The 27,704-nt window shown below is 37.3% G+C and overlaps 4 protein-coding genes across 6 annotated transcripts in view; 2 read left to right on the forward strand and 2 right to left on the reverse strand.

Moving 5' to 3' along the window:
• Positions 1-184: 184 nt before the first annotated feature.
• snapc4 (small nuclear RNA activating complex, polypeptide 4) lies at positions 185-11,222 on the reverse strand. The gene is made up of 26 exons (XM_043239794.1): positions 10,890-11,222; positions 10,080-10,220; positions 9,773-9,813; positions 9,562-9,664; positions 9,421-9,443; positions 9,168-9,311; positions 8,932-9,057; positions 8,767-8,845; positions 8,602-8,683; positions 8,342-8,443; positions 7,756-7,828; positions 7,492-7,656; positions 7,175-7,325; positions 5,911-6,017; positions 5,344-5,438; positions 5,137-5,231; positions 4,912-4,994; positions 4,352-4,816; positions 4,158-4,244; positions 3,830-3,977; positions 3,164-3,234; positions 3,008-3,073; positions 2,897-2,927; positions 1,526-2,760; positions 665-1,429; positions 185-554 (listed from the first exon to the last, which is right to left on the reverse strand). Exons 2-26 carry the CDS (start codon positions 10,201-10,203, stop codon positions 468-470), a joined length of 4,548 nt encoding a protein of 1,515 aa, XP_043095729.1. The 5' UTR covers positions 10,204-10,220; positions 10,890-11,222; the 3' UTR covers positions 185-467.
• A 202-nt stretch (positions 11,223-11,424) lies between these two features.
• Positions 11,425-14,598, reverse strand: entr1 (endosome associated trafficking regulator 1). Its single transcript, XM_043239698.1, has 8 exons — positions 14,240-14,598; positions 14,010-14,101; positions 13,426-13,830; positions 13,238-13,311; positions 12,731-12,842; positions 12,550-12,612; positions 12,083-12,222; positions 11,425-11,986 (listed from the first exon to the last, which is right to left on the reverse strand). The coding sequence occupies exons 1-8, from the start codon at positions 14,277-14,279 to the stop codon at positions 11,902-11,904; spliced, it is 1,011 nt and encodes a 336-aa protein (XP_043095633.1). The 5' UTR covers positions 14,280-14,598; the 3' UTR covers positions 11,425-11,901.
• Positions 14,599-15,239: 641 nt separating this feature from the next.
• ubac1 (UBA domain containing 1) lies at positions 15,240-23,584 on the forward strand. Its single transcript, XM_043239697.1, has 10 exons — positions 15,240-15,674; positions 16,482-16,602; positions 17,013-17,086; positions 17,193-17,300; positions 17,399-17,501; positions 17,725-17,833; positions 18,682-18,940; positions 19,285-19,371; positions 19,541-19,679; positions 20,945-23,584. Exons 1-10 carry the CDS (start codon positions 15,537-15,539, stop codon positions 21,058-21,060), a joined length of 1,254 nt encoding a protein of 417 aa, XP_043095632.1. The 5' UTR covers positions 15,240-15,536; the 3' UTR covers positions 21,061-23,584.
• Positions 23,585-24,184: 600 nt separating this feature from the next.
• The window catches only part of msh3 (mutS homolog 3 (E. coli)), a 51,779-nt gene continuing 48,259 nt past the window's right edge, over positions 24,185-27,704 (forward strand). For 2 of the 3 annotated variants that reach the window (XR_006251073.1, XM_043240648.1), the window contains exons 1-8: positions 24,185-24,516; positions 24,668-24,758; positions 25,211-25,419; positions 25,539-25,736; positions 26,212-26,328; positions 26,555-26,672; positions 27,131-27,264; positions 27,377-27,543. Coding sequence is in view for 2 of the 3 variants with exons in the window: in XM_043240648.1 (XP_043096583.1) it covers positions 24,355-24,516; positions 24,668-24,758; positions 25,211-25,419; positions 25,539-25,736; positions 26,212-26,328; positions 26,555-26,672; positions 27,131-27,264; positions 27,377-27,543 (1,196 nt within the window). In the remaining variant the exon portion in view is untranslated. The remainder of the gene's footprint in view (positions 24,517-24,667; positions 24,759-25,210; positions 25,420-25,538; positions 25,737-26,211; positions 26,329-26,554; positions 26,673-27,130; positions 27,265-27,376; positions 27,544-27,704) is intronic. The other variant, XM_043240647.1, reaches the window with a different exon arrangement.

Below are 27,704 nucleotides of genomic sequence, written 5' to 3' on the forward strand. Positions count from 1 at the left end.
ATTAATGTATTCTGTGTGTCTCTGTGATCTTGTGGCATCCCGTTGTAGGACTTCTATTAAGATGTTCTCATCTGATATTAAATGCATTTTGTTTAAAAACCAAAGAAATTCTGTATTTTTATTAAGTGGTTTACCAAAAAACATACCAAAATACAAATGCTTATAATACAAATGCACAAAAACATTTCACATTTCTACAGAACAATTTATTCAGAAAGCAGTAACAAAATAAACTTAATGAGTAATAATTATATAGTAGTTCAGTGCAAACTTGTATCTTGTATCAGGACACATACTGAATGTTCAAACATATGAATAGAGTAAAAGAAATTAGTGCAATGAATATCTGACTGGTCCCATTAATTGTAGATTTTTTTTTTTTTTTGTGGTAGACATTTCTATACTAATCATGAACTGTACAAAATCTTAAGTTACTTGTACTCATTCAGATAACGAATCTTATGAACTCAGTGTTGACTTCTTTGCCTTTCTGTACTGATTCCTGAGAACTGTTTTGCTGATGCTTCGTTTTCATTTGTGTTAAGCTCAATCCTCTGAAAGACAGGGAAAAATGCATGAATAATTGAATGAATAATAAAATGAATGATTGTCAAATAAATTAACAATCAAAACAAAGACTGCTTCAGTGTTGTCTACAACTTACCGCAGCTGGTGGCCGAATCCTTTTTTTTATCTTTTGTAATAACAAGACCTCATCTTCATCACCATTGTTATCTGTGGGCAACTCACATTTCACAGAAGGGTTTATAGTGGCCAAAAGGGCTGGTAAAGTAAAGCACGACATGAAACGTGCCTTCAAAAGCTGGTATGCTGGATTTGAGGCAAACCTTTCTGCAATCATTTTGCGGATGGCAGCTACTTGAGCTGCTTCCTCCCTATAGTTTTGATACTCAACTGGCAAGATATTCACTGCATTTGCAAGCAGAGATTGTTTAACTTTGAGCAAAGAAGTCAGTGTTTTGATGCTGGCGGCAGATGGTGGAAGGTATGGCAAAGACATCTCTAAATGAGGTAGTGGAATTCCACCTTTTCCATTTATCCAGTCATCTACTTCAGATGATTGCTCAGGGAATATCAAGTGAGTATTAAAGCTAACAACATCAGAGGGAATATCAGAAAGAGGGAGTAATGGCTTACTTAATGTTCTGATTTGAGGTATTTCTGATGGAGCAACAATCTGGGGTGAAGAAGCCACGATCTGAACTGATGGAACCACAGGCTGAGGTGGTGGAGCCACAATCTGAGGTGATGGAGCCCCAATGCGAGCTAAAGGAGTCACAATCTGAGGTGATGGAGTCACAATCTGAGGTGATGGAGCCCCAATGCGAGCTAAAGGAGTCACAATCTGAGGTGATGGAGCCCCAATCTGAGGTGATGGAGCCCCAATCTGAGGTGATGGAGCCCCAATGTGAGCCCCAATCTGAGGTGGAGTGCGAGCAATCTGAGGTGATGGAGCCACAATCTGAGGTGATGGAGCCACAATCTGAGGTGATGGAGCCCCAATGTGAGCTAAAGGAGTCACAATCTGAGGTGACCAAGCCACAATATGAGCTAATGGTGCTACAATCTGAGGATATTGAGCTATAACCTGAGGTGAAAGTGCAATTGGTGTTCTAGAAGCAGAAAGTGGGCTCAATATTGTGCCGGGCAAAGCTTTTTGTTGGAGGACAGTTGGCAGCTGATTAGTTCTCACAAGAACGCAGCCATTTTCAGTAACACCAGGAGACTTTGCCACTGAAACATTATTTGTTGACTTCAGAAAGACTGGTGAACTAGACACAGGTGGCACAGTCAAGGGTACTTGAAGAAAACTAAAAACAGCAGGAGATACTCTGGAACCAGTTGATGTAGATGTCTGATACTGCTTTACAATACATTCCTCTGAAGGGGAGTCTGAGTAGCTCTTCATAGCATCCTTTTTAATAGGTGTCGGGGATAACATCTGAGAACTATGAAGCTCACTTTTGCTCTGTACTATGGTAGAAGTAGATGAAAGAGGTGTCTGGTTGCCATTGGGGTTAATGTTGTCAGAGGGAGTCTTTAGGGTATCTTTGGAGGCATTTGAGACTGAAGAATGTAAAAGGGCAGGACTAACAGAGGAAGGAGCAACAACCAGTGCAGATGATGATGGGTATAGATTAGTTGAAACAGATGGACTACTACTGTTATTCAGGAAGGAACTATTTGGCATAGTTAGTGTCTGGTTGCTTGGGATATTAGCAGAAAGTGGACCAGTTACTTGTACCAAATTGGTGGTAAAAATCCAATTTATTGGCTGCGTCTGCAATGTAATATTTGGAAAAACAACATTCAGTTTTTCTTGATTTCGTTTTGGTGACTGTTTTTTCCTATCTTTAGCTTTAGTTTCTTCCATTAGGGCTTGGCCTTTCTCAGTAGGTTTGCGAATGCGTTTTGCAGATTGGATGCTGTTTGATTCCTCTAAACTTGGGGTTGAGGCCATGACAGGTTGTGCAGGTGCAGTCGGCTGCATTAGCGGCATAGGATTCTGTGATAAAACTTGTGGTGCCGACTTAATTAGTAAAGGCTGCACTGCCCTCTGCTTGTTTGGCTGTGTAATGACAAGAGTCTTGGGTTGAACCAAAGTTGAGGTTGTCATCTGCATGACTGGCAGTTGAAGAGAATTGAGAAGAACTGGCTGCAGTGGAGGTGGATGTTGAGGAGGTTCTGCAGGTCTCATGTGCTGAGCTTTCATTTTTGCATCCTTAAGAATGGCTGACACTTTTTGAGAAGGAGCCAAATAACCATAGAAAGGAAACATTAACATTAAGCATGTTATTGCAGAAAGAAATGGAGCTGTGCATTATGTTATTATATTCCAATATGTAAAAAAATGGATGAATGTAAACTGACACACCTGTTCTTGGTTTAGTTTGAACAATTGAATTCTGAAAGACAAAGAGAACAACTGACAATAATGAGGGAACACTAATCTTTGAGATCATTTCCTTAATGAAATAATAGATACCTGAATGTTGATCTTTTGTTGATTTTCAATGAAATTCTTGCAACCCTTGATGTCTATTTGAAATACCTGTATTAAAAAGTACAACCATGTTAAACACTGCTGTCTTTGTTTTTATTTTAATTTTATAATAACCACTGACAAAGTATTTAGGCTCACTTTGAGAAAAAAAGAAAACACTGATGTTTTTGGTAGAGTGATGCCTTCTGCTTTCATTCCAACAATATCACCTGTAAAAAGATTATTGATAAAAACTGATAAAAAAGCCTTGAAGTATTTACTTATAATTTGTCCCATGTTGAATCTGTACAATAAACTAAATTACACTTATTGCCTAAAGTCAATGTAAATTATAATTTCAACTCATTTTACTGCTACATGGTTTCTGTGGGCTTATTTAAGGTAGATTTAGGACGTTAAGAAATTTTAAGGAATAAGGAAACGCAATATGTCTTTCTTACATAATATGTAAAACAATGTTCTCTAAAATTATATTACACAATAATATTATTACAATAAGTTCTCTAAATGTAAATAGGGAACTCAAATGAGTTGTATATTTTTTGTATTAATTTTACACACACAAAAAATCAAGACTTTTCTATTTTAAATTGGCATCTCAAATAAATGTTTATTTAAGGATATTTGTACTGGAAAACAAAAACAGGAAGTTACTCATTTTGGCAATGCATGCAACTTTAACGGACAACGCCTTAATTCATGACTTTCTGCTCTGGTGTGTTTTAAGGCTATAAATTGTGCAAGGGTTAATTTAAGACTTTTTAAAACTGGCAGAAAATGTAGGTGTTTCGTCAGGGTCTGTACCTTCACAAAATGTGTTTTCATTCACTGGAGCAGGTAGGATCACATTACCAATCCATGGGGTGATGGCTTTAAAGAGTTCATTATTAAGGCTGACCATGTCCTGAACAGACCTTCTTTTCTTAACATTTTTTGGACTTGTCATTTTCTCCTTTAGGTCATTTTGAAAGGGGAGGAAAAAAAAATCAATATAAGGCAAGTGTGATGATAGGTGTGATGATATCATATTAAGTATGATAATACTGCCTTAACAGTCTGAATAAGGCTACAGTTTGTAATGTAATGTAATGGTCTTATTTACAATAATTGTATGTGTTTGTGTTAACCATACCTTTTTAACTGCAGATGCTCCCTTCCACTGCAGGAATTGTTTAATATCACTAACAGACACCTTGAGCATGGCCTTCTCATCGTCAGTCTGCATGCACGAAATCAAATTCATTTTTATACAGAAGAATTGAACAAAAACTAAATAAAAACTGATCTGACTTTACTAAAAGGAAAAGCGAAAATAAAACATCTTACCTGACTCTGCAGGACGGTAGGTTTCAAACCTATGTAAGTTCGTTCCACATTTCCAAAGCGGTTTATGATGGTATTGCGTTCTAAACAGAGCATGACTTTTGGACATTTGCTGTTTTTTGATCGAATGCGGCCTAAGCCAGATTCTTGAGTGGATTTCACTAGCTCCTCCTCATTGGAGGGAGGATGGACCCACACAGTCCTGACAGTTCCTAGAGAATGAACCCCTGTGTTTGAATTTACAGGTATCCATTCCTTCATATCTGGCTGCACGTAGTCCTTTCGTGGTATTTCCTGTACTTTATCTAAGGGAACATCTGTTTCAACATCACTGTCCATATAATTTATCTGTTTTTCGTCATCGCTGGAGGTGAGGATCTCCTCTTTTATAGTTTTCAGTACTTTTTGTCTTTTTCGTGGCGCTGTTGTTGTTGTTTGTGGCTTCCTTCGTCTTTTTACATTTTTTTTCTGAAAAACAGAAGCAACAACAACAAAAAAAATCTGTTTGAGTACGATATGAAATCTTCTTGAAGATTGCAAGACATCTTGAAGAACAAACTTACAGTTTTTGTTAGTGCTTTCCACTTGTGTAGACACTGGCAGTCAATCCGGTTTGGGATCTCTGAGGCAATCTTTGTCCACTTTCCTAGAAAACAATGAGCAGATATGGCTTCACTTGACTGAGGGCCATATTACTTCTGCCTTTTTTAAAGCTTATTAAAGCAAATTTATTGAAGTAGTGATAGTTAATGCCAAAGATTTAACCTATTAAGAGAAATATCACTTACCAACACCATATTTCTCAACCTTTTCTTTCAGTAGTTCCTCCTCCTCTTTGCTCCATGTCCCCTTTTTCACATTCTCCTGAAGACAGTCCAAATACCTAAGATGAAAAATATTCATAATTACATATCAAGCACTAGTCAATCCAGCCAGATTGATATGGTTGTAAAAATAACTCGAGATATGTTATTTTGAATCGAGTCATACTGTACCTGTCACGACAAGCACTATCGGTCCTGCCTGGGACTTCTAATCTGATTTTTCCCCATTCTCTGATGCCATATTTTGCGACAGCATTCCTCAACAACTGATATGAGAATGGTTAGTCAAATTAGTGAATGTACGCATGTGTGACTGCAAAAAAAATTGTGTCTTTGTTGATGGAATATGGTATATCTATCTTTTTCCTGAACACAGAAATAACCCTATGGGTACGTGTTTCCGGTTCATTAGATGCTATAGGGAAATAACGAGGAGAATAACAGCATGCAGTAAATCTGTTTGCACTACAAACTACTGTGTTCATAATTAAGATTTCACATTAACATAACATGATAGGACACACCAGTTTTTTATATCAAGCAGCAAACCAAACTGTTTTGTACAGCTAAAAATTGCTGGATGAGGATGAGAAGCGATACCTATAGAATTTACAAATGGCGGTGCCCATTTTTATCTTAGGGAAATGGTGGATAGAATATGGCAAAAACAATGCATTAAACCAGTTTCTAATTTATTAAAAGAGAGTGGATTATCTAAAATTAGTCAGGCTCCATTACCTGGTCCTCCTCTTTGGACCAGGGACCTTTCTTTAAAGAGGGATCCAAAACGGTTGTCCAGCGATAAGACAGCTGTGATCCATCACGGCCCTCCATGAAGTATGACACTATGGAAAAAATAATACAAATATACATCGACCATGGTTTAAGTAAAATTAAATGTAATTTTTAAAATTTGTAAAAATGAAATGCATTTAAAACAAATAGTTAAAGCTGCAGTCTGTAAAATGTGCCTCTTTGTTGCCATCTATGTTTAAAAACGTGTTATTGCAGTAGCTGGTATTGTGTAGCTGTCAGTCATTGAATCGGAGTGAATCCTGTACTTAGAAATCACAGATTCTAGTCTACATCTTGAAAAATATGAATTGAGGAAAAAAAGCATTACCATAAATTCTGCTACCGATGATGATTTAATCTAACGATCGATTAGCTCATATCATAGCAAACCCTGAAGATTCTCATCATTATTATTGTTATACTTAATTCACTGATTATTAATGTTAACAACATCAGCATTGTGTGATATGAGTACAGTGTGTAGATTTCAATTTATGTACCGTCAAATTGATCAAATGAATTTCCCGCCAAAACCAGCCTGTACCACTCATATTAGAAAACAATTATAAGCTAATGGTTGTAAAAAGCAACTAGGATATATATAAGAGTAGTCGATGCACAGCTTGTATAGAAATACAAATTTACTATCCTCTTAAAAGGGAGCAACAGTTCTAATTCTCAAATCCACCGATTTTTTTGCCATGTTAAACATCCAGTGGTCATTATGAGAGAATTGTATTTTAAGCACTGAATTGATCTAATTTATCTAAAAATCATAATACAAGATACACAAATTTGTAAGGTCCTGTCAAGCTGACAAAAACATAAACATGATAAATAGGGTGTGGTTTGCGTGGTTAAACAAAGTATCTGTTATCACTTAGGGTGTGCTCACTTTTGTAGACAGATTTTTGACCATAACGGCCACATGTTGAGTTCTTTTCAGAGGACAGTAAATCTTTTCTGCTATACACGTTGTACATTGACTACTCTAAAATATATCCAAGTTTAAAAATGGTTGCTGAAATGACGCGAGGAGTGTCTGTGAGATCGTGTATATATACAGGATAAAATAAAAGAGTTCAAAGATGAACTATTTTATTTGGAATTTGACTCATCCAATCTGATTTTAGAGTAAGAATGATCGATTTTAGAAACAGATATGCGACATTCAGTACAAGTGTTTAAGAAGATCTGATTGTCTCACACTGTATGTAAGGAATGAAGTTGCCAATTTTCATTTTCGCAACAAGTTTTCTGAGAACCTCATCTTCCTCTTTTGTCCACTCCTTCCTTCTGAAGGTCTTTGAAATGTAGCGCTGGTAAGTCTGGAAGCACATAAAAGCTGTTCTATTTGTCTGAAAAAAAAAAAAAAAGACATACATGAGCACACACACACACACACACAAATATATATTAATATAATACACATCAAAGGCATTATATGGTTGCAAAATTAAAACCTTTTTAAATATGCTAATATTAGCTGCTGTTTTGAATGTGCATGAATTTCTCTACCCTTACCCCAAGAGCCTCTGCTATTTTGTCCCAATGGCAGCAATTGTATTCTTCCACAACTATTTTCAGTTTATCAATCTCGTCCTGTTTCCATACTGATTTGTTAATGGAGGGGTGCAAATAGTTCTGCCAGAACCTTTTTAAATCATCAGCTTGTCGCAAACCTTCAAACTATCAAACAAAAACAAGTTCCTTTATACTTATAAAATGAAAAGAATATGTCAGAACATTTATTTAGATGCACCTTATTAAAACAACTACAAAACTTACGTCAATATTTGATATTTTCTCCCAGTCGTGATCATCATGGCGATTGCCCAGCAGCTGATCATCTTTAAGGGCACTAAGATGATTTACAAACTTTAAACACACATCATTTTTCACAAAACCATTCAAACGTTTGTGAGTCTTTAAGTTTTTGGGGTTTTTTTTGCTTTTAAAATAGGTCTCTTATGATACCTAAGGCTTATTTTACTGTATTTCATCAAAGTACAGTAAAACAGCAATATTGAGATATCATTTTTAACAACTGTTCTCTATTTGAATATGTTTTAAAATGCAATTTAGTCCAGTGATGGCAAAGCTACATTCTCAGCAGCTAGTATTATAATCTTTAGTGTCACATGATCCTTCAGAAATCATTCAAATATGCTGATTTTGTTCTTAAGAAACATTACTTATGAATGTAGAAAAGAGTTGTGATGCTAAATATGTATTTTTTGGCATCCTTTGACGAAAGCATTTATTTGAGATTTTATAACCACATAAAAACTTTATGACCTCAAACTTTCGAACTGTAGTGTAGGTAAAATCTTACAGGACAATCTCTTAGACAATGTGCTTAAAAAGCCTCTACCTTATTTCTGCAATTTCTTTCTCGATCTTGTCTATTTGCTTTTTCAATTCTTCTTTTCCCATATCATCAGCTCTAGACATCTTGGCACTCAAATAGTCCAGCCTAAGAAAACACAGACCGTTGGAAGCTCTCAAAATGTAAGACAAACAGCCGTTATCTACAAAAGTACACGCATACTTCAGTTTAACAGAAAAAGCTAACTTTTCATCCACATAACCAATAACCAGATATTTAGGTTTGATCTTTTTTCCAGAGCTTACTTGGACAGTTTGGGTTGTAGCATCCGCTTCATAGTGTCTTTGGCAACTGCGTTGGTGAGCAAAATTTTCTGCCAACCGTCCCCTGAAAGAATTACCCATCATTTTCATGAAAAAAATCTGTTAGATTAAAGTGATATTAAGGAAGCATGCTGCAACAAAACATACATCTTTTTATTTTCAGGTCATCAATGGGTCTGGTACCATGACTCAGTCTTGCTTTAGTTTCTTCATTTGCTGGAGGGCCCTAGAGGCAAATAAAGGACTTACTAAAACAAATTTAAATAAATAATTTAAAAAAAAAACACTTTGAGCATTAATTTCGTAACATACCAGACCAGTGAGTTTGTCTTTGAAGTAAGGTTTCATGAAGTATCCAAGAAACTGTTTCTGAGGGGGGATTCCTGGTATGGCGGGGCTAGAAGTGCTTGGGCCAGAGATCTGGGCCTCCATCTCTTTCTGTGGAGACACAGTTGGCTTTAAAACGCTTCAGCTGTTTAAACTCATGCAATCGAGCAGCATTAAGACAAATGTTTCAATGAACTTCCGCCCTGATGTTTGTTGTATACCTGCTGCTGTTGATTGTCGTTGAGGAGTCTTTCCAGCTCCGCTAGTTTCTCTTTCAACACCTCCTGATAGACTAAATTCATTTGCAGGCAAGTCTCCACATTTTGAGGAAGATTCAACTCATCATCGTCACTGTCTTCATCGCACTAACGAAAGCAGAACAATATTATATTATGAGCATTTTAAAACAATAATGAGAAAACACACAAAAAAACAAAAACTAAATAGTATCAAGGAAACAAAGTAGCAACTTACAGAATCAGTGTCATGTTCGTTCTCTGTTTCACAAAAAACAACAACAGCACACAAACAAGACAAATCAATTTACAAATAATTTGTACAGCAGAATCAATAACGAAATCCAATAATCGCTATAAATACCAAGATATTATTTACCAATCAAAACATCGGCCAGTGCTGCATTAGCACCAAGTGTATTCTCTAACTCTTCAATCTCCCTTTGTATCCGTAGACGCTCCGCCTCCAAGTCATTATGCTCCTAGAGGCAATTACGAGCAATATAAAAAAGAGAAAAACACGACAAGTAGAATATCACATTTCTTTTCTTTAGGTGTGTTTTAGAAACCACGTTTTTCTAAATTCTTACCACTCCTTGAACTTCAGGTCCACTGTCATCAGATTCATCATCTGTCAAGGAAATGTTATTTAAGACATTAATACAGCACAGAGCACAGGCCAAACACAAAGCCCCTAAACTTTTTAGCCACTGTAATTCCAAGACTTTTCCAGTTATATTGTGTAAGGATTTCATCAAATTGTTTTTATTCACTTCCAATTCATTTTGTGAACAAATTTGATATCAAGGAACAATTTGCTTAATTCCCTCACTTGTGAATCAGTGCACTGGGATACCCAGAAGTCATCTCTCACACAGTCAGGTGACAGTGACTTACCATCGCTGCTGCTGTCAGATGACAGTAGGCCTATGATGCTGCTGTCTGTACCCAGAGTGCTCTCAAGAGCCAAAATCTCCCTCTGGATTTTATCCCTTTTCGCAAGTAACTCATTCGATTCCATATTAGACGAGGTGAGACCTGAAAACCAAAATTTTACAGGTAACCGGGTTACAATTCACATACTCATTTGGAGTGGTACAAAGTACATGAATATTAATTCTGGCATATTTCACAGGTATAGATCGAATGTAATTACAAAAAAAAGGATTTGTTTCTGTCTTCTTTACTTTGATATCCCACAAAACATCAAATGAAACCACTATAATTTAATTATATCCCTTTAAAAAAGGGATCTGCACGGCATTTACAGCTGAATTTAACATGTTAAAAATATTACATCTTAAAAAGTGATTTTACATACATAAAACATTAAAAGAATTTTGGTTTACAACGTCTCCTGATTTCAGTCCAAATACAGTACTCATTTATTCAATTAAATTTAGAATGGGGTTTTTATTTATTTGTCATAATTCTTTTGATTACATAACAGACGCTTAGGTGAGTATTTTTTTTCTTGCGATTCAATGCCGTTTATTTATAACGTTTCACAACTACCCAAATGTAATGCTTTAGTTATAAACAACAAGTATCTAAAACCTCCTATATTCAATATAAAATGTAATGTTAAAACTCGCTTCTAGCCCACGAAGTAAATACGACACATTAAAGTACAGTGTTTGACAATGGGAAAGAAAGGCATAGAAACAAAATATCTAGTTTGTTGGTGCTGTGCGGACATGTACTTACATTAGCTTTTGTTTAATGCATCATGCTGCTATTGGCTTTAGCAGTGCATCTCTTTAATCACACTAACACAACAAAAAACACCTGCTGGGTCCTGCAGCATCCCTTCACACTTCTCGAAATGTCCCACTCAAATCTCCCCGTGCAGCGGCATGTTTACAGAGAGGGCACTCAGGGGCGCAAACTACATTTACACTTGTTACACGATGAATAAAAGTCGTTGGCTGTTTACAAAGCTTTAAGTAAATATGAACTTAAACCTGTCAAGAATAATTCTCCCCTAGTGTAACTACTCTACGCTCGTGTAGTGTACAAACACGAAGCGCGCGTCAATAGTGCGTCATCCTCACCGACACTTCATAATAAAAGTCCTTCCGGCTATGAAACGTCTAGAACGTGTTTCAGCTTGTTCGTTACTGCGTTAATTAACGAACATTAAATATATAACACACATGCTGCAAATGTAAAAAAGTAGATATAGAAACGATATGTAATAAAATTGTTTCATAATTTAGAATCAAAGCACAACAGGAGCACGTGACTGAAAAAAGCTTCTTTATTAAATCAATAAAGAGCATTATCAATATAAGGCAAACAATCCAACGTTGATTAGTAAAGTGCTATTAAATAAACAAATACTTAAAATATGTCGTAATTTAAAACTGCATATGTTAAGTTGTATATCAAAATATCACCAAGAAGCACAATATGATTAATAAACTGCAATAGTATTTTAAGTGACTCGGCTCATTGCTTTATAAAAGTGCAAAACGTTTTTGAAAATATTGTTTCCACATACTCTACTACAATATAGATCTTTGATTTGGTGAGAATCCAAGGCACTATTTGGTACAGTATTTATATGCTTAGTCTGCTTAATTTGGTCATCATTTGGCCCATCACACCTCATTTTGTTATTTTATATGAACTAAACATGATGTCAATGAAGACGATGAACAAGTATGGTGTACTTGGTGAGTCTATAGCATACAGAACACGATGCATGAAGAAAAAGTCAATCATGAATTTCTGTGATCTTGTCAATAGATGTCAATAACTGGGATACAAAACAGAGTGTCTCTCTTCCTGACAGCAACTGCCTGTAAAAATACAAAACACATTGCAATGCTATGTTAAATAATTTATTCACATTTCTGAAAAGCACAAGAAAACATAATGGTCATTGTTATTCATACTTTATAGAAGTCTCTGCATCTTGAGCTGCTTTGTTAAGGTACTCCGAGGCTACTTGTGCATTGTGTCTCATTGTAGTTAAGGCTGTAGTTTCTCCATATCTTAGCCTCTCATTTTCGCTTTTATATCCCTCAAGCTGGCCCTGGGATGAAAACATACAAATAATTACAAATAACTGCAATAATGGGATGGATGGATGATAGATAAATAGATAGTCACTTTATTAATCCCCACAGGCAAACTGATTTGCACAGCAGCCAAACATAACTCGTACAACACAAAAAATAAATACAACAGATAAAACATGTAATAGATAAAATGGAATTTTAATCTGAACAATAACAGACGTGAAAAAATATTTTGATCACAATTTAATAAATTTGTAATAAAGCAGTGCATAGCTGGATTACAATATATATGAACATAGTGGGGGTTTTTGTGCGCTTGTGCATATGAGAAGAAGTCAAACCTGGAGTTGTTGCATCTCTTGTTTCAATTTTGAAATACTATTTTCAGCTTTGACTGCTCGCTTCTGTATAGGATAAAACAGATTTTTAAAAGCATTTTTAAGATTGAGATTGATACTAAAAATGTATTTAATTAACCTTATTCAAAAAAACTGTCACATGAATGATAACAGCGCTTAATACCGTCATTAACTGAAGGTTTTGTTCTACTGACTGCACCATTGTCTCCAAAGCCTTGGCCTCTCTCTCCTCCTGTAACTTCTTGTTGTGCAACTCATCTGTCAGTTGTTTGATGCTATTACAATGGGATATTTTAACAATGAGAAATCATCTAGAAACCTAAAAAAGCGTCTACATTTCAGTTCATTGAATGGTTCACGCTAAAATAAAAATGTGCGAAACATCCACCATGCAATATGTAGACGAGATTGTTTCTTGAAGGACAGGAGCCGCGTAAAAATTTGGTGATGTTTTTATTAGCTGTTTTATTAGCTCATTCTAACGGCACCCATTCACTTGAAAAGGAGCCACTGTGAGCAAGTGATGTAATACAAACTCATCTACATATTGGACGACCCGAGGCTGAGTGGATTTTCACCTTTGTGTAAGCTACCTCAAAAGAATTACAATTAATTTGTCATTTTACATTTAGTAATATATATAATATTACAATTAATGTAAAAAGCCTACCTCTTGGAGTCAGATTCTGACTTTTTAAGGAGTTCTTTGACTTGCTTTCTGAGTAGAGAATTCTCTTCTCTAAGCTAAAACACATAAAACATAAAAGCATGTTTAAAAACGTTCATTTTTGAAAATCTACTATAATATAATAAACTCTAACATAACAATTGACACCATGCACGACTCACGCAGCGTACCTGTCGGGGATTCTTTGTGCCATTTTCATCACTACCCCTCTTCGCGTGAAAGGAAATGTCAATCACCGAAGTCTCTTCATCACCCTCATAGCTTCCCGTGCTTCTTCTAGCTAAGTGGTTCTGTGGCATGAAGTCAGAATCACCCGGTTCCCATTCAGTCACATTTGCTTCCCTCTCATCACTGCACAGAGATGACTGCTCAGAGTAAGCACTGAGGTCTAAAGTACCTCCTAGTTCAAAGTCATGAGATTGGTTTGATGGGTGGCAGCCTTCAATCCATGTTTCCTCAGGTTCATTTTCAGAAGGCTGACAGAGCGCAGACGGGTCTGAGAAGAAAGGCCCCTTCGTGGCAAAATCTATGGAGGTGTTATAGTCCCGTTCGATGTGGAACGCTCCACCAGACACCTTTGGAAAATAAAACATATATGAAACATTACTTTATTATATATATATATATATATATATATATATATATATATATATATATATATAGAACAGTCAATAATCTCCTAGCAATGAAGTTCCGAATAAAGTTACCAAAGTCACGCAGAAATCTTTAAAATCCTTGTCATTTTATTCCTCACCTCTGTGTCTTCTGTAGGACAGGACTGCTGGTTCTTATTTCTGACGAACTCCTTGAAGGAAAATGGATTCAGCTCATCTTGCTTTGGCTCATCTGAAAGTAAATCGGTACAATATATTAAAACGGAAGATTTCAAGCCCAAAATGGGTTTATTTGGAACAATGCTACAATGCATATTCAAGACAGTGATGCATTATGGAAAGAGCAAAAGACGAGCAGATCAGCACATACCATCTTCAATGATGAGCTGTTTCGTTCTGTGTTTAGACATGTTAACTTTCAGACTGAGCTTGCACAGAGACGTGAACTGAGTTATCCTGCAGACTGTTATTGCTAAAAGCCTGAGCTCGACATTACACGGGGTGTAGGAGAGGAAAAATAACGAAGTACTGCAGAACGTGAAATGTATTCCGAGGAAATGTTCTGTTTAATTACGGTCGATGTCAATTTGTCAATTGTATGTCATAAAGCATAATTCATGACTGCATCTACCAAATAGTACTAATCTCCCAATGCCTCTCCTTCTGTCCGGCAGAGAGCACTTTTCCTGTAGACACGTGTGATATCGCCACCTATGGACGTGGAAGATTTGCTCGGCGTGATGGGGGCTGTCTTTTCCGGTTATGAACATTATTGAACATATTGAACATAAATACATTAATTTCGATTATTCTGATATGATAAAACGTTCCAGAATGCCTAAACCAACAGTTTTTCAGATATAATATTGCCTAAATAATAACTAATAACAAAAATATTAATAATAAACTTTTGCATTTTAATGCAAATGGAGCAATAATTTACAAGAATTGGCAAACCCGAGTTTAGCCTACAAATACACCATTTTCTTACACAGCATTAAAAGCTGATTCGCACCTCAAGATACAGTAATTATTTTTCTACTTAAATGCAAAAGATTAAGTTAACTTTGTCACTTGTATAAGTGTGATATGTACTGTATATAAATATCAGTAGTTATTTTACTGGCATGAGAATTTTTAACATTTACACTATTATTGTTTTCTTCCTTTCTTTTTTGGAATCAGTCAGAATTGTCGAGATTATTTATTTATTTATACTTTTTATAAATTAATTTCCGCCCCTCAAAGTACAGATGAAAACACCCCGTTGCTCGCCCGGTTTTGGGGCTCGTCGTTCCCATCCGCAGCACGACGTGTCTGCGTGTTTGCGCCCTTCCGCCAATCACAGGCCACGACGCGCGCATGCGCACTGCTGCTCCCTACCGACTGATGTCGTTCTCTCATCGCAGGTGTCAACGGAGCGAGCGTCTCTGCTGCAGCTGCGAGCGAGCAAACCTCTCTGTCCCGGCGAAAATATATCAGTCCTACGGAGCAGGCGGGCAGGACTGATCTGACGGCCTGAAAATGTCCGAATGAGACCGTGAGCCCGTGTCTGTTGCCAGGGCAGGTTTTAGCGGAGAAGAGGGCGGCTTTCCGGGCTGTAGACAGCGGGCTCGCGGAGCGTCTTCAGCGGGGAACGCTGCGGTCCCGCCGCCGCCGCCGCTACAATGTTCGTGCAGGAGGAGAAGATCTTTGCAGGCAAAGTCCTGAAGGTCCACATCTGTACCATGGAGGGCACCGAGTGGCTGGAGGAAGTCACGGAAGACACCACTATAGAGAAACTCAAGGAGAAATGCTTAAAACATGTAGGTCTGCCATCGGTTAGCTGGCACTGTTAGCCAACCCGGACAGGACAGGCCCGCTGGATTCTCAGAGTCATTGCCAAGTATTTTTAGTAACTAGCAGACGAGTCGACGGTGCTATTTATAATTTAGCAAGCTGGTCCGTCACCTCCGTCTCAGTGGCTGTACTGTAACTACCACTGCCACACTGTTCGCTTTACATTGTAAAGCTGACATTAACTTGTTGACAGCCTCTTTTTGCTCACAATATATCTGTTAAGTACTCAGATGTGTGCAGGTCATGGCACCTTGACACCATTCATATTTTCTGTGAGGATGTGCACATTTTATGACTTTAAGGTTGTCAATGTTTTTGTAATAATTTTAGCAGGTGGCATCACCGCAGACTGTTAAAAAAAGCCATGTCCTCTCTACAGTGTGCAGTGTGTACCGCGGTGTCACCCTGCGCGCTCTTATACCAGGAGTTATGGACATTTATAATCACAATACCATAGTGTTCTTTGAAATGCCTTGGAGTATCATGTAAAAAGCAGGATGCATTAATTATTCAGTACCAAGGTGTATATCAATATACCATGGCAACAGTTGACACCAGCTGTACTGGACCTCACTGTACGCTGGCTGAGCTCATGATTGTGATTTTTTTTTATGGGTGAAATGTACAGTACTGTTCAAAAGTTTGTGGTCGTAAGATTGAAGTGGATTTCGCTTAAGGTTAGGGATATGTGTGGTGGTATGCATTAAGAACATAGCATCTATTGATTATATACTTCAGTGTACGACTTCATTGGTATTTTTCTTCTCTTACAGTATGTCCACGGAAGTCTAGAGGATCCTAAAACTCTTACACATCACAAACTCATTCACGCTGCCACTGAGAGAATTCTCACAGAATCCAAAACAGTTGCTGAGGAAAATCTCAAAGATAAAGGTATTCAAACTTTCTGATGCATCTGGTGGTTCTTTGCTGTGGCATTTTTAATAAGAAATAACTAGATAATGTCTTGTTTTAAAGTCACCATTACATTAAACTGTTTTTTTTCCAATGGAACATTACATTGTTAATTATGAATTATTTATCCATTCTCATATTTTTTTAACTTATCTTTAATCAGATGCAATAACTTTTTTATTGTTTAAGTATATACGTGTTTCCTCATGTGAGAATATACAATGTATATCCATATGAAACGTATCACAATTTAGTTTCGTGAGGAACCACTGATCTAGGACCTATTTGTGTTTTTTTTTTTTTAAATGTTTTTTTGTATTTAATGCTGCTGACTTGACAATTACATTATAAAAGACGCAACTCCTGATTTGTTATCGTTTGTTTTCTAGACTGCTTATTATTGATAAAGAAAAGACCTCCACCGGCTCCGCCAAAAATGGCTGACATATCTTCTGAAGAGAAGGTATCTGGTGACAGTTTTGGGTGAAGTATTCCTAATTAATATTATACATTGCATTTCTAATCTTTGTGATTCTTCAAAACTGAACAGTCTTTGTGCTTGTTGACAGAAGAAGCAAGAGAACAAGGCACCGGATAAGGAGGCCATCCTCAAAGCCACGGCAAACCTGTCCACTCGTAACACTGACCGCACTGTAACTCAACACAATATCAGAGATGTGCGTGCTTGCAGTCTGTTCACCTAGACCTTTCTGCATGGCTGTTGTTTAGAACATATTGCTTTATGTTTTATTTTTATTTTTTTGGTTTCCTTCAGTTTCAAACAGAGCTGAGGAAGATTCTGGTCTCACTTATTGAGGTGGCTCAGAAGCTGCTGGCTCTGAATCCAGATGCTGTTGAACTCTTTAAAAAGGCCAATGGTAAGCTATGGATGTATGAATGCAACCCGAACGGATTAATTCTACTTAAGCCTTGGTTAAGCAATTAATTAGCATGCTTTTCAGACATGCTACATTTTTTTAACATACTATTTCTTTTTGAACTACCGTAGAGTAACATTGGCAATGAACACTTATCACTGGAGGTTAATGACTAGTCAGATGTTGGTGAGTGATTGTTCTTTGTATCTCTCCTCTCTCGCAGCCATGCTGGACGAGGACGAGGAGGACCGCGTGGACGAAACGGCCCTGCAGCAGCTGACTGAGATGGGTTTCCCCGAGAGTCGTGCTGTGAAGGCTCTGCGCTTAAACCAGTGAGTATTCTTCATTCTTGGGTGATAAATATGCCCGTGAACGGTGCATTTCCTGTATTTCAGAATAATTTTAAGCCCGTTGTCATATTGGTCAGCGAAGTATAAACCAAAATAACTTGTAAAGGAGACTGTTATGCCACTATTATGTAACATAAGTCTCATGATTCCCAATAATATGTCTGTGAAGTTTCAGCTCAAAATACCCCACAGATCATTTATTATATAATTTTGAAAACGCTTATTTTGAGGGAAAGCAAAAACAAGCTGTCACGGCACGCAAGCACTAAACTTAAGTGCTCTATCTTGCCTCATTGCGCTTAAACTGTCAAATACACACAGGTTTTTTTTAAAAACACGAGTCGCAAAACAGTCTGTTATGTCAGTGAAGGTAAAGAGCTGGCAAAGAACTTGCATGTTTATATTAGATCTGTGTGGCACTGCTCTCCTGAGGATGGGACTGTGGTTCTGTGTTCATCAGCCAAAGACAGAACAGTTAGCAAATACAGTGGGTGGAAACTTATAGATTAAGAAGCTGTAATATTATAATAAGATCCCCTTACTACATAATGGGGGAAACAAATCTGCCCCCCTTTTTTTTCCACAAGCTTGCTTACCAAAAAAAACTTACCAGGGTTGTTCTTTTTCACATTTTTTGGTTTGGTAGATCCACCTAGGACCCGATTATAGCCCTTGTACGCTGATTTTCTTGATATGTCACCTTTTAGTACCAGTTACTTCATTCATTATGTGAACACACGATGTAATGTTTCTAAACAAAATAATCACATGAAAGGTTAGCGCTGAATAACGCCTTCAGTGGATTAAAGAACTAATCACTCTTCCTACAGCATGTCTGTGACCCAGGCTATGGAATGGCTGATTGAACACGTGGATGACCCCATGGTTGACACTCCTCTGCCTGGACAGGACACCCCAGGGGCGGCCGCCGCTGCAGCTCCTGCCCCTGCCCCAACACCCTCTGCCACAGCTTTAGGAGCCCGGGCCCGGCTGTCCTCCCAGGCCAGCCTAGAGGAGGCCAAGCAAGACGAACTGACAGAGATCTTCAAACGGATCAGGAGGAAAAGAGAGTTCAGGCCTGACTCACGGGTTAGTGTCATGTGGGTGTCATGAGAATCAGAAGAAGAAAAGCTCATTTTAAACTCAAGCATGATGAAATACTTGGAACCACTGACATACTATGATAATAGACTTTAATGTTGTTTAACCAATGTAAGATTAAAGTGTTAGATCAAATAGATTTTTTAAATTTCAAATTATATTGCTCATTACAATCAAAATTAAATTAGATCCTTTGGAATGTCTTTTCCACAGCCAAATGCTACAATAGAATTCATTTTTGTTTTGCTGTAAAATCTTATTTCGTATTAAATAGCTTGCGTCTTGAGATGCATCATCTCTGTGTGTGTGTGTGTGTGTGTGTGTGTGTGCAGGCAGTCATTGCGCTGATGGAGATGGGCTTTGATGAGAAGGAGGTGATTGATGCCCTGCGCGTCAATAACAATCAACAGGATGCTGCTGTATGTAAACAAAACAGAGGATCATAAAATCATGAGTTATTTCAACAGTAGGACTAAATGAGCTCAGTGAAATTCAGGGTTAAGTGATTGTTTTGTTCAGTTAAGCAACGTTTATTAAGGTCACATTTTTACTCCGCATCCTTGTTTTGTAACTTGTGTTCCCACACAGTGTGAATGGCTGCTTGGTGACAGAAAGCCCACCCCTGAGGATCTGGACAAGGGCATTGATACCAACAGTCCCCTGTTTCAGGCCATCCTGGAGAACCCCGTTGTACAGCTTGGTCTCACAAACCCCAAGACTCTTCTAGGTGAGTGTTTTGTTTTTTTTGTTTTTTTTTGCCCCAGCTTTGTCAAACCAATTCCACTTCTCTGTTGGAAATCGATCGAAACATGTTTTTTTTAAGGTTTTAGGGTGATTCTGTCCTTTTGGCCTAATATAACAGCGAGTTTTCCAGTTCTCCAGCTGAACGGTAACCCAAACCAATGATGCTGCCACCAGGATGACGTTATCTGGGTGCTGGGCTCTGTGTGGTTTGTGGTAAACACAGCACTTTGCTTTTAGGCCAGAGTGCTCAATTTTCATTTCATCAGACCACAGCAGTTACTTCCAAAGCCTTTCAGGTTTTGTCAGATGGCTTTTCACAACATCCAGAATTATCTCGGGCTTGCTCAGAATCGGCTTGTTTTTTAGCCACGGTTGCAAAAAGGACTTAATCTTGGAAGTGCTGAAAATGTTGCAGAGGTCCGGACACTGGACGCTGTTTATTTCATTTCTTTACACTAGTGTCCAAAAGGTTTGCTTTTTGAAAGAAGCTTGTTTTGCTCTTTTAAGCTGCATCTATTCGATAAGAAGAGAAAAAATAGCAATGTTGTGAAATGGTATTACAATTTAAAAGAACTATTTTAATATTTTAATATATTTAAAAAATCTATTTACTTTTCTTTGATGAATAGGAAGTTCAGAAGAACAACATAAAAATTTTTTGTAACATTTATTAATGTCTTTACTGTAACATTTGCGAATTGTCTTTATTGTCAGATTTGATCAGTGTAATGTGTGCTTGCTAAATACATGTATTTATAAATCCTGCTTGGCTCAAACATTTTAATAGTAATTTATCACAAATTTAATAAAAAAAAAAAAAATTAAGGCTGATTTAAAAAAAAACAAAACAAAACAGATTAACATTAAAAGCCGGTTATTTTAAAATGTAACAATTTGCAATATTACTATTATTAGTATATTTATGATTAACTTTGAGTATAAACAAATCTTCTGGAACAATAAAAATGTAATTATTCCAAGCATTTAATTACTGTCATTATGTTTTCCCTCTAAATCAAACCAGCCGTGACCTTAGCGTTGTTATCTCTATGTGCTGCAAGATGACCTACAGGACATTTGTTAACACATTTAACGTGGTTTTATTTTTTAAAGCATTTGTTTGGAGTCCAAGAACACTGTTGAATCATTCAGTGAAACAGACTAAACGGTATTTTCAAGTAGATGCAGTCAAGTGCGTGTCAGTTTTTGTTTGGATGTGGCTGAGACATATTTTTCCTGGCTTTGCAGCATTCGAGGACATGCTGGAGAACCCTCTGAACAGCACGCAGTGGATGAACGATCCTGAGACAGGTCCCGTCATGCTCCAGATCTCCAGAATCTTCCAGACACTCAATCGCACGTAAAGCACACCTCATCTGTGGAGCAGCTGGAACCACAGCATAGGGGGAAAAGGTCAATCATTTAGATGACAGAGCGTGTGTGTGTGTGTGTGTGTATAGTTTGTGTGTGTGTGTATGTGACATAACTATTGTTTTAAGTGGAGAAGTCACAGAAGATGAATGTAAAAATACGATTATGACATTTTCACATATACAGAGGATAATATCTATTTATAACTACACAACACTTGTACAAATACAATGTAAGCGGTAACTTAATGATAAATAGCTAACTCCATTATTTAGTTTTTTATGTTTTAATAAGATCTGTTTTTAATTATATTAAGCACATTACTTTATTTTATATAATTTCTCTATATAATTGTACGATTGGAATAAAAAAAAAAAAGGATAGGAAAAAAAATCGCCAGAAAGCAATTTTCTATGTTTTTTGTGCTCAAAGATCAAATTTCAAACCAAATTATTCAACACTTCACATGGTACACTTGTCATAACTGAATGTTTCTACAGGGAGATAAATAATGTGCATTTTATTTTTTTTCACCGGTTCAATGAAAATGAAATCCTTCATGTATTAGATCGTAAGGTCCTTCCAAAAACATCAAATGATGGTACGTTTTGAGGGAAAGCAAAGCAAGCACCAGCAGTTTTCGGCGACACCTCATTCGAAAATTATTCAAGCATTATGGTTTCATTAACATGATGTTGTGGTAAGGCAATAGCAATTGGCAGCCCCTTGCGGACAAAGATACATGAAAGATAGGGAAATCAAACCCGATTCCTCGTATCTCTTTCACTCTTCTGTTCCATAAAAAGACTATTCAGCTGAACCCATCTGTCCAAATGGACACAAGTCAGCTTTGATTCTGTCGGTTTAGAAAAAGCTGATGTAAATGAGTACTGGATCATTATTCATTATCTTAGTTTTGTCTCCCAGTAGCTCCTGCATCAGGGGTTTCTAAGTATTACAGTACCTTTATCCACCATCATGATCAAGCTGCTGCCTCTGATCTCCCTCTCATCTCGGCACGTTTAATGTGAGTCTTACTTTCCATCAGGAGGCTGGACAGACTTTAGTTTGCACTTAACTAAAACAAAACGACTCTTATTTTGTGGATTGGTTGTACTACACAGTATGTTTGTGTTCAGCGACAAGGATGTGCTCTCAGTGTCATGTCACTTTTTACAGTGCACTTTCTAGTTTGCAAAGGCTGCATTTATAGTACACAACATTATTTTAAAGGGTGTAGGAGATGTTCGCTTTGAAACTCCCTGTCTGGGATCATGTTGAGGCATTGTTTGGTGTGGAGATCTTTCATTTGTATGCTCCGCTTCAAATACCTGCTCTGGGATTTCTAAAAGAAATGAAGACCCGAGATGAAAAATGTTATTTAAATGTCTCTATTATGATTTTTTTTTTTTTTTTTAACATTTTGATTTGCATCAGATAAATATATTACAAAAATGCGGTCATTTTAAATTTAGAAGTAATTGTGTGAATTAGAGGATTCGATATTTTTTTTTTTTTTTTTTTTTTTTTTTTTTCTTTTGGCCAAGTGTGGAGTGTTTCCATTTAATATTTGAATCGTGTTGGTGTGAAGTGTGTGCTCAGGGGTTTCTTAGCCATACCGGGCAAATATCTGCTATAGTAATGCCTACTTTATCAATACAAATAACAGTAGTGTAGTGATTGCATTATCAGAGAACTCTATGAATATATCTGAAAACTTACTCTTTAAATGAAGACTTACTATCCTTGTGTGATATTTATTTTGAGGCCAAATATAACCAATCATGAAACCATCCCTAGAGATATCGTCATTATAATACAGTTTTAGAAGACCTCATCAATTGCAGTGTTCACTTCGTTGTCTGAGTGGCTTCAAAAGTAGGTGAAGATTATGTTGAACACGTTTAGCATTTGAAATCAGATCATCTCCATTGTCTTGAGAACTAGTTTGGTCTTAAGAAATTGTAGCTTATGTTGTTTTGGGGGACTAGAGAGTACAGGCTTCTATGCAATTCAGTTTTTTTGGTTGACTCGACTGAAAAACTACAGGTTTCAGTATCATAATGCATTTAATCGACGCGTACTTTTATATCGTATCGTTTGATTTGAATCAAATTTTTGGTTTCATCATGGCTAAGCTCTGTAGAGTAGAAAGTGCTGTATGATTTCAGTATTTCAAAATGTTTGACGTTTATTCATTTACGGTTTAGAGATGCTCGTATGGTTATACGGTGTCTTTTTGGAATCTGGATTTTCATTTTCCTAATGCCAGTGTGCAGTCTTTGATCTCAGTCATTTTTCTCCCTCATTTTTAAAAGGCTATCAGGTCGCAGAGGTTATGATGAAATATCTTGAAGGTTTGGTGCTCTTGTGTTCTCATTTTAATTTTGTGTCTTTGCTCCATGTACAAGTTCAGTTTCACATAAGGCTCCTACAGTCTGAGAGTTGAAATGTAACTTTCTCAATCCACATGTTGAAAAGCCTTTCATGACAAATAATAAAAAAAATGTTTTGAAATCTGTTTTCTCTTATTGTTATTATTCTCAACAGTTGTCGATGAATCAACATAGTTCAGAAGTCTGAATACAAGCAAATGTGTTTTCTTAATGTATCAAAGACTAAAATATCACTATAATCAAAAATCACTATATTACATTTAATTGTGTGTTTTAGGGAGCAATTATTTAGGCTTAATGATTTTACTTTCAGTGTTATTTCAGTATTATATACATATACTGTTTATTAATACTTTGAATAGCATTTTTTTTTTAGTTGTAGTGCTTTTTATACACGGTTTATAGTTCAATAATTATTATATGATCAATAATGATAGTTTAGTTTTCAAGTAAATATGCTATTTGTTGAACACTGGTGTGTTTTCATAAAAGTTTTGTAACGGCAAAAAAACCTCCAACATTTTTTTTTGTACCTTACATATGTATCCAGCCAAGGACACGCAAACCCGTGAACTATTAAAATTAATTTAAATCAGCATTATGTCGATTTGCGATTGCCGGTTGCAGTTTTTCCCTTCACCTCTGAAAAAGCAGGACTGCGCATGTTTAGCGCATGTTTCACCCTCTGCGCCACGGCACCGTCTGCGCACGTGAAGCGCATCTCTCACCCTCCGCGGTACAGCGGAGTTCGCGTGCGCGGGACGCTGGATACGTCACTCACGCGCCAGCATGATCCTAGTCTCTTTTTTTAGAGACTACTTTTAATCATCAGAGTTTTGGCCTGTTTTCTTAAAACAAGGCAACACGTTAATAAGCGGTTAATGCTGTAAAATGAATGCAAGTGTCAAAAATGTCAGCGCATCCAAATCCTCAAAGAAGTCCAGCACACAGACAACCATCAGCAGATTCTTTACAAGTGCAAACGATAAATCTCAACTGACTGACCAGCCTGGGATTAAACGCCAGGACGGACGCCATGAGGGCAGAGGAAAGGTAAGAGCTTTACATGCAGGACATGCACAGCTTGTTTAGTCTGTAACAACTCATCATACCAGAGTCGTATCAACAGTTCAAGTAGTCTCACGCACGAAGCTTTTGCTGTTTCGAAGCAACGGCGGCTGAAATCTAACCTGTGCTATTTTAGAAGAGGTTGTCTGATGGAGGAACGTCCTCAGAGAAACGGCCCAAACTCTCTCACAGTGTGGAGGAGGAGTGCATGGCGACCCCCAGCTCCTGTAAGGACACATGCACCATTCATAGCATTGTATATGTCTCACTAGGGTGTCATAGTGAACATTTATGTCAATATTAAGAATAACAAGGGCTCTGACAAATTTATTTAACTTTACATGTGTATGAATTATTTTGTCAGCAAATTGGTTTTGAAAATGGCCGATACAGAAATCGTAAAAATGCTTAATATTGGCTGTAATAAACAGCAGACAGCTATTCAGGAGGCTTAATTTTTCTTGAAAAAACCCAAACAATAACATACATACAGGCTATGCATTTATAAAGACAGCAATCCAAACATCAGAAAATCAAATGTTTAGGTTTGTGAGGCATGAAAAGTAAAGTATGTTAACATAAAATATACGGACAGTGCACCATTGACTGTAATTCTTGCTTGTGTATGAACCTCTTAGCCTCTTTTTAGCCTCTTTCCGTTCTCTTTTATGTGCAATAGATAAGATGGTATCCTCTAGAGCCAGCGTCAGCCGTGCCACCCTGGCGAGGCTAAAAGATTTCAGCTGCCCCGGGAGCTCAGACAGCCAAGCCTCCGATCGGCTTGTAAAGATGGACGTGGAGCATTCTTCCCCACGACAACACAATGCAATGCGTTCCTACAATCAGCTGGAGGAAGAGGTCAAAGAAGAGCCTATTAAGATTAAACAGGTTTGATTCCGTACAAAACCTGTAAGTGTAGATCGGATGATTGTGAAGTACAGTGCTTCGTGTTTTACTTTGTCAGAAAACACAGCTAATCTCATTCTCATTACTTTTTCTGTTTTCAGGAGGTTTCCTTCAGTCAGCCTGCTAAGAATGCTGTGATCAAAAAGAGTTCAGAAGAGCCTGGTGTTCCCAACAGGAGAACCAAGACTATATACACTCCTCTAGAGGAGCAGTACATGGAGATCAAAAAGCATCAAGCAGACACAGTGCTTTGTGTTGAGTGTGGCTACAAGTACAGGTTCTTCGGCGAGGATGCAGAGGTGAGATTTAGAGCAGCACTGGTTATTAATGATCCTTTAAAGGGGTAATTTAGCCACAAATTAAGTCGTCACCTTCATGTTTTTTCAAACCTATTAGTCTTTTGTTTTAAATTTGTTGAATTTTCGACCTAATATTTATCTGACAAAGTACTTTATGGTGGTCTTATTCCAAAAACACTATCACTGCTTCCCTTCTCGGCTGTACATTATCAGACACTCTTTGCTCTCTTGCAGATTTGTATTACTCTCCTCATCAAAAATGTTTATCACGAAACACAAATTTGAATGAATTTAGATGTAACGGTGTACTAAATACGGTAAACAGAAGCTCAAGTGACTTTTAAAAACTATTCCTTCAATGCAATGACATCGACCTGTTTCCATAAATGGTAATTGACTATGAAAGATCGATCGCGTCTTAAAGGTTTATTGCTTTCCCAAAATTGACGCTGGTTTTTTTTTTTTTCCTCCAAAGATCGCTGCAAAGGAGCTCAACATCACTTGTCATCTGGACCATAACTTCATGACGGCCAGCATCCCTACTCATCGCCTGTTTGTTCACGTTCGGCGACTGGTCTCTCAGGGCTACAAGGTCACTGATGCTCTTAATTACGATAGGCTGCACATTTTTCTCACAGAGACAAGTAAATCTAACAATTTTCTAAATGTCTAAAATGACACTTTTTTTTTTTGTAGTCTGTTTTTCTTTTTTTTTTGTTTTAGATATTATTGCTATTTATCTGTTTTGATTTCTTCTTTTGTCCTCATTGGGTAAAAAGTGTCTGCTATAAATGACTAAATATAAATGTCATCCTTAGGTAGGTGTGGTCAAGCAGACCGAAACCACAGCCATCAAGGCCTCCGGCACCAACAAGAGTTCTCTGTTCACACGGCAACTACATGCACTTTACACCAAATCCACGCTTGTGGGAGAAGGTATTGTGTGCGCTCTTACTCCGTACGTTCATTGATGATAATATTATTATTTTGAGGTTGATTTCAGTACATCCTTGTTGTTGACCAGGGGTACTTTATTTGATAGGGTCTGAAATCACATGATTTTCTCATGTGCTTACCAAGGCTGCATTTGCTTGATCAAAAACACAGTAAAAACGTCCGTCTTTAATGTCGCGTGATCCTTCAGAAAAATTTTTTCAAGGATTCTTTGTTGGATGGAAAGTTATGAAATCGAGTGTAAAATGTCTTTAATGCCACACTTGATCTGTTTAATGCATCCTCGATGAATAATGCTATTCAGTATAAAATCAAAATAAAATTAGCGAGCCCAAACTTTTAAAGGCAACTGCTATCCAGTGACAAAATGGCCACAGTTTTGTTTTCAAACGGTACAGATCCTGAATGCGTGAATGATTGATTTTCTTGCCTTTTCTCAGATGTCAATCCTCTGCTCAAGCTGGGAGATTTGGAGCAAGCTGAAGATGTGGTGCAGGACAGTGGTAACAACTATTTGATGTGTGTGAGCGAGAGTTTTGATAAACAGAGCAAGGAGCTGACTGTAGGGTTGGTGGTAAGTCATTGTAGTGTTGTAATACCACATAGTGTTTTAGCTGGTTAACACAATCTCATATTATCATAACTCTTAATGCTCACTATGACCCTGTCTTTCTTTTGGAGTTCAGGTGGTCCAGCCGAGCATTGGGGACCTGATGGTGGATTGTTTTAAAGATAACGCTTCCCATTCAGAGCTGGAATCCAGGGTACTAAAAATACAACCTGTAGAGATCCTGGTGCCTTCCAACATTTCAGAGGTGACTGAGAGGTTATTACGCAACATCGCTCTGTCCAGGTAAACATTCATTTTGTACGGAACGTTTGATATTTTTCGTATTGTGATCGAACATGCTTGTGTGACGCTGTAGATGTTTCATAATAAGGCTGCAACAGCTAATTGTGTAATCGATAATGAAAACGACCAACTAATTTTATTATTGATTACTCGTGTCTGAA

The sequence above is a fragment of the Puntigrus tetrazona genome, chromosome 5, assembly GCF_018831695.1.
Source record: "Puntigrus tetrazona isolate hp1 chromosome 5, ASM1883169v1, whole genome shotgun sequence".
Taxonomy (NCBI): domain Eukaryota; kingdom Metazoa; phylum Chordata; class Actinopteri; order Cypriniformes; family Cyprinidae; genus Puntigrus; species Puntigrus tetrazona.

Bases quoted from the DNA above. Each gene is read 5' to 3' on its own strand.
- snapc4 (XM_043239794.1), bottom strand. From the start codon at position 10,203: ATGGAATCGAATGAGTTACTTGCGAAAAGGGATAAAATCCAGAGGGAG. The intron at 4,245-4,351 runs GTAAGATGTTTT...TCGTGCATGCAG, and splicing joins CTACCGTCCTGCAGAGTCAG to ACTGACGATGAGAAGGCCAT. The intron at 3,978-4,157 runs GTATGGTTAACA...AATGACCTAAAG, and splicing joins GAGCATCTGCAGTTAAAAAG to GAGAAAATGACAAGTCCAAA.
- entr1 (XM_043239698.1), bottom strand. From the start codon at position 14,279: ATGTCTAAACACAGAACGAAACAGCTCATCATTGAAGATG. The intron at 13,312-13,425 runs GTACGCTGCGTG...TATGTGTTTTAG, and splicing joins GCACAAAGAATCCCCGACAG to CTTAGAGAAGAGAATTCTCT. The intron at 12,223-12,549 runs GTTTGACTTCTT...TTTTCATCCCAG, and splicing joins AAGAGATGCAACAACTCCAG to GGCCAGCTTGAGGGATATAA.
- ubac1 (XM_043239697.1), top strand. From the start codon at position 15,537: ATGTTCGTGCAGGAGGAGAAGATCTTTGCAGGCAAAGTCCTGAAGGTC. The intron at 17,087-17,192 runs GTATCTGGTGAC...GCTTGTTGACAG, and splicing joins ACATATCTTCTGAAGAGAAG to AAGAAGCAAGAGAACAAGGC. The intron at 19,680-20,944 runs GTGAGTGTTTTG...CTGGCTTTGCAG, and splicing joins AAACCCCAAGACTCTTCTAG to CATTCGAGGACATGCTGGAG.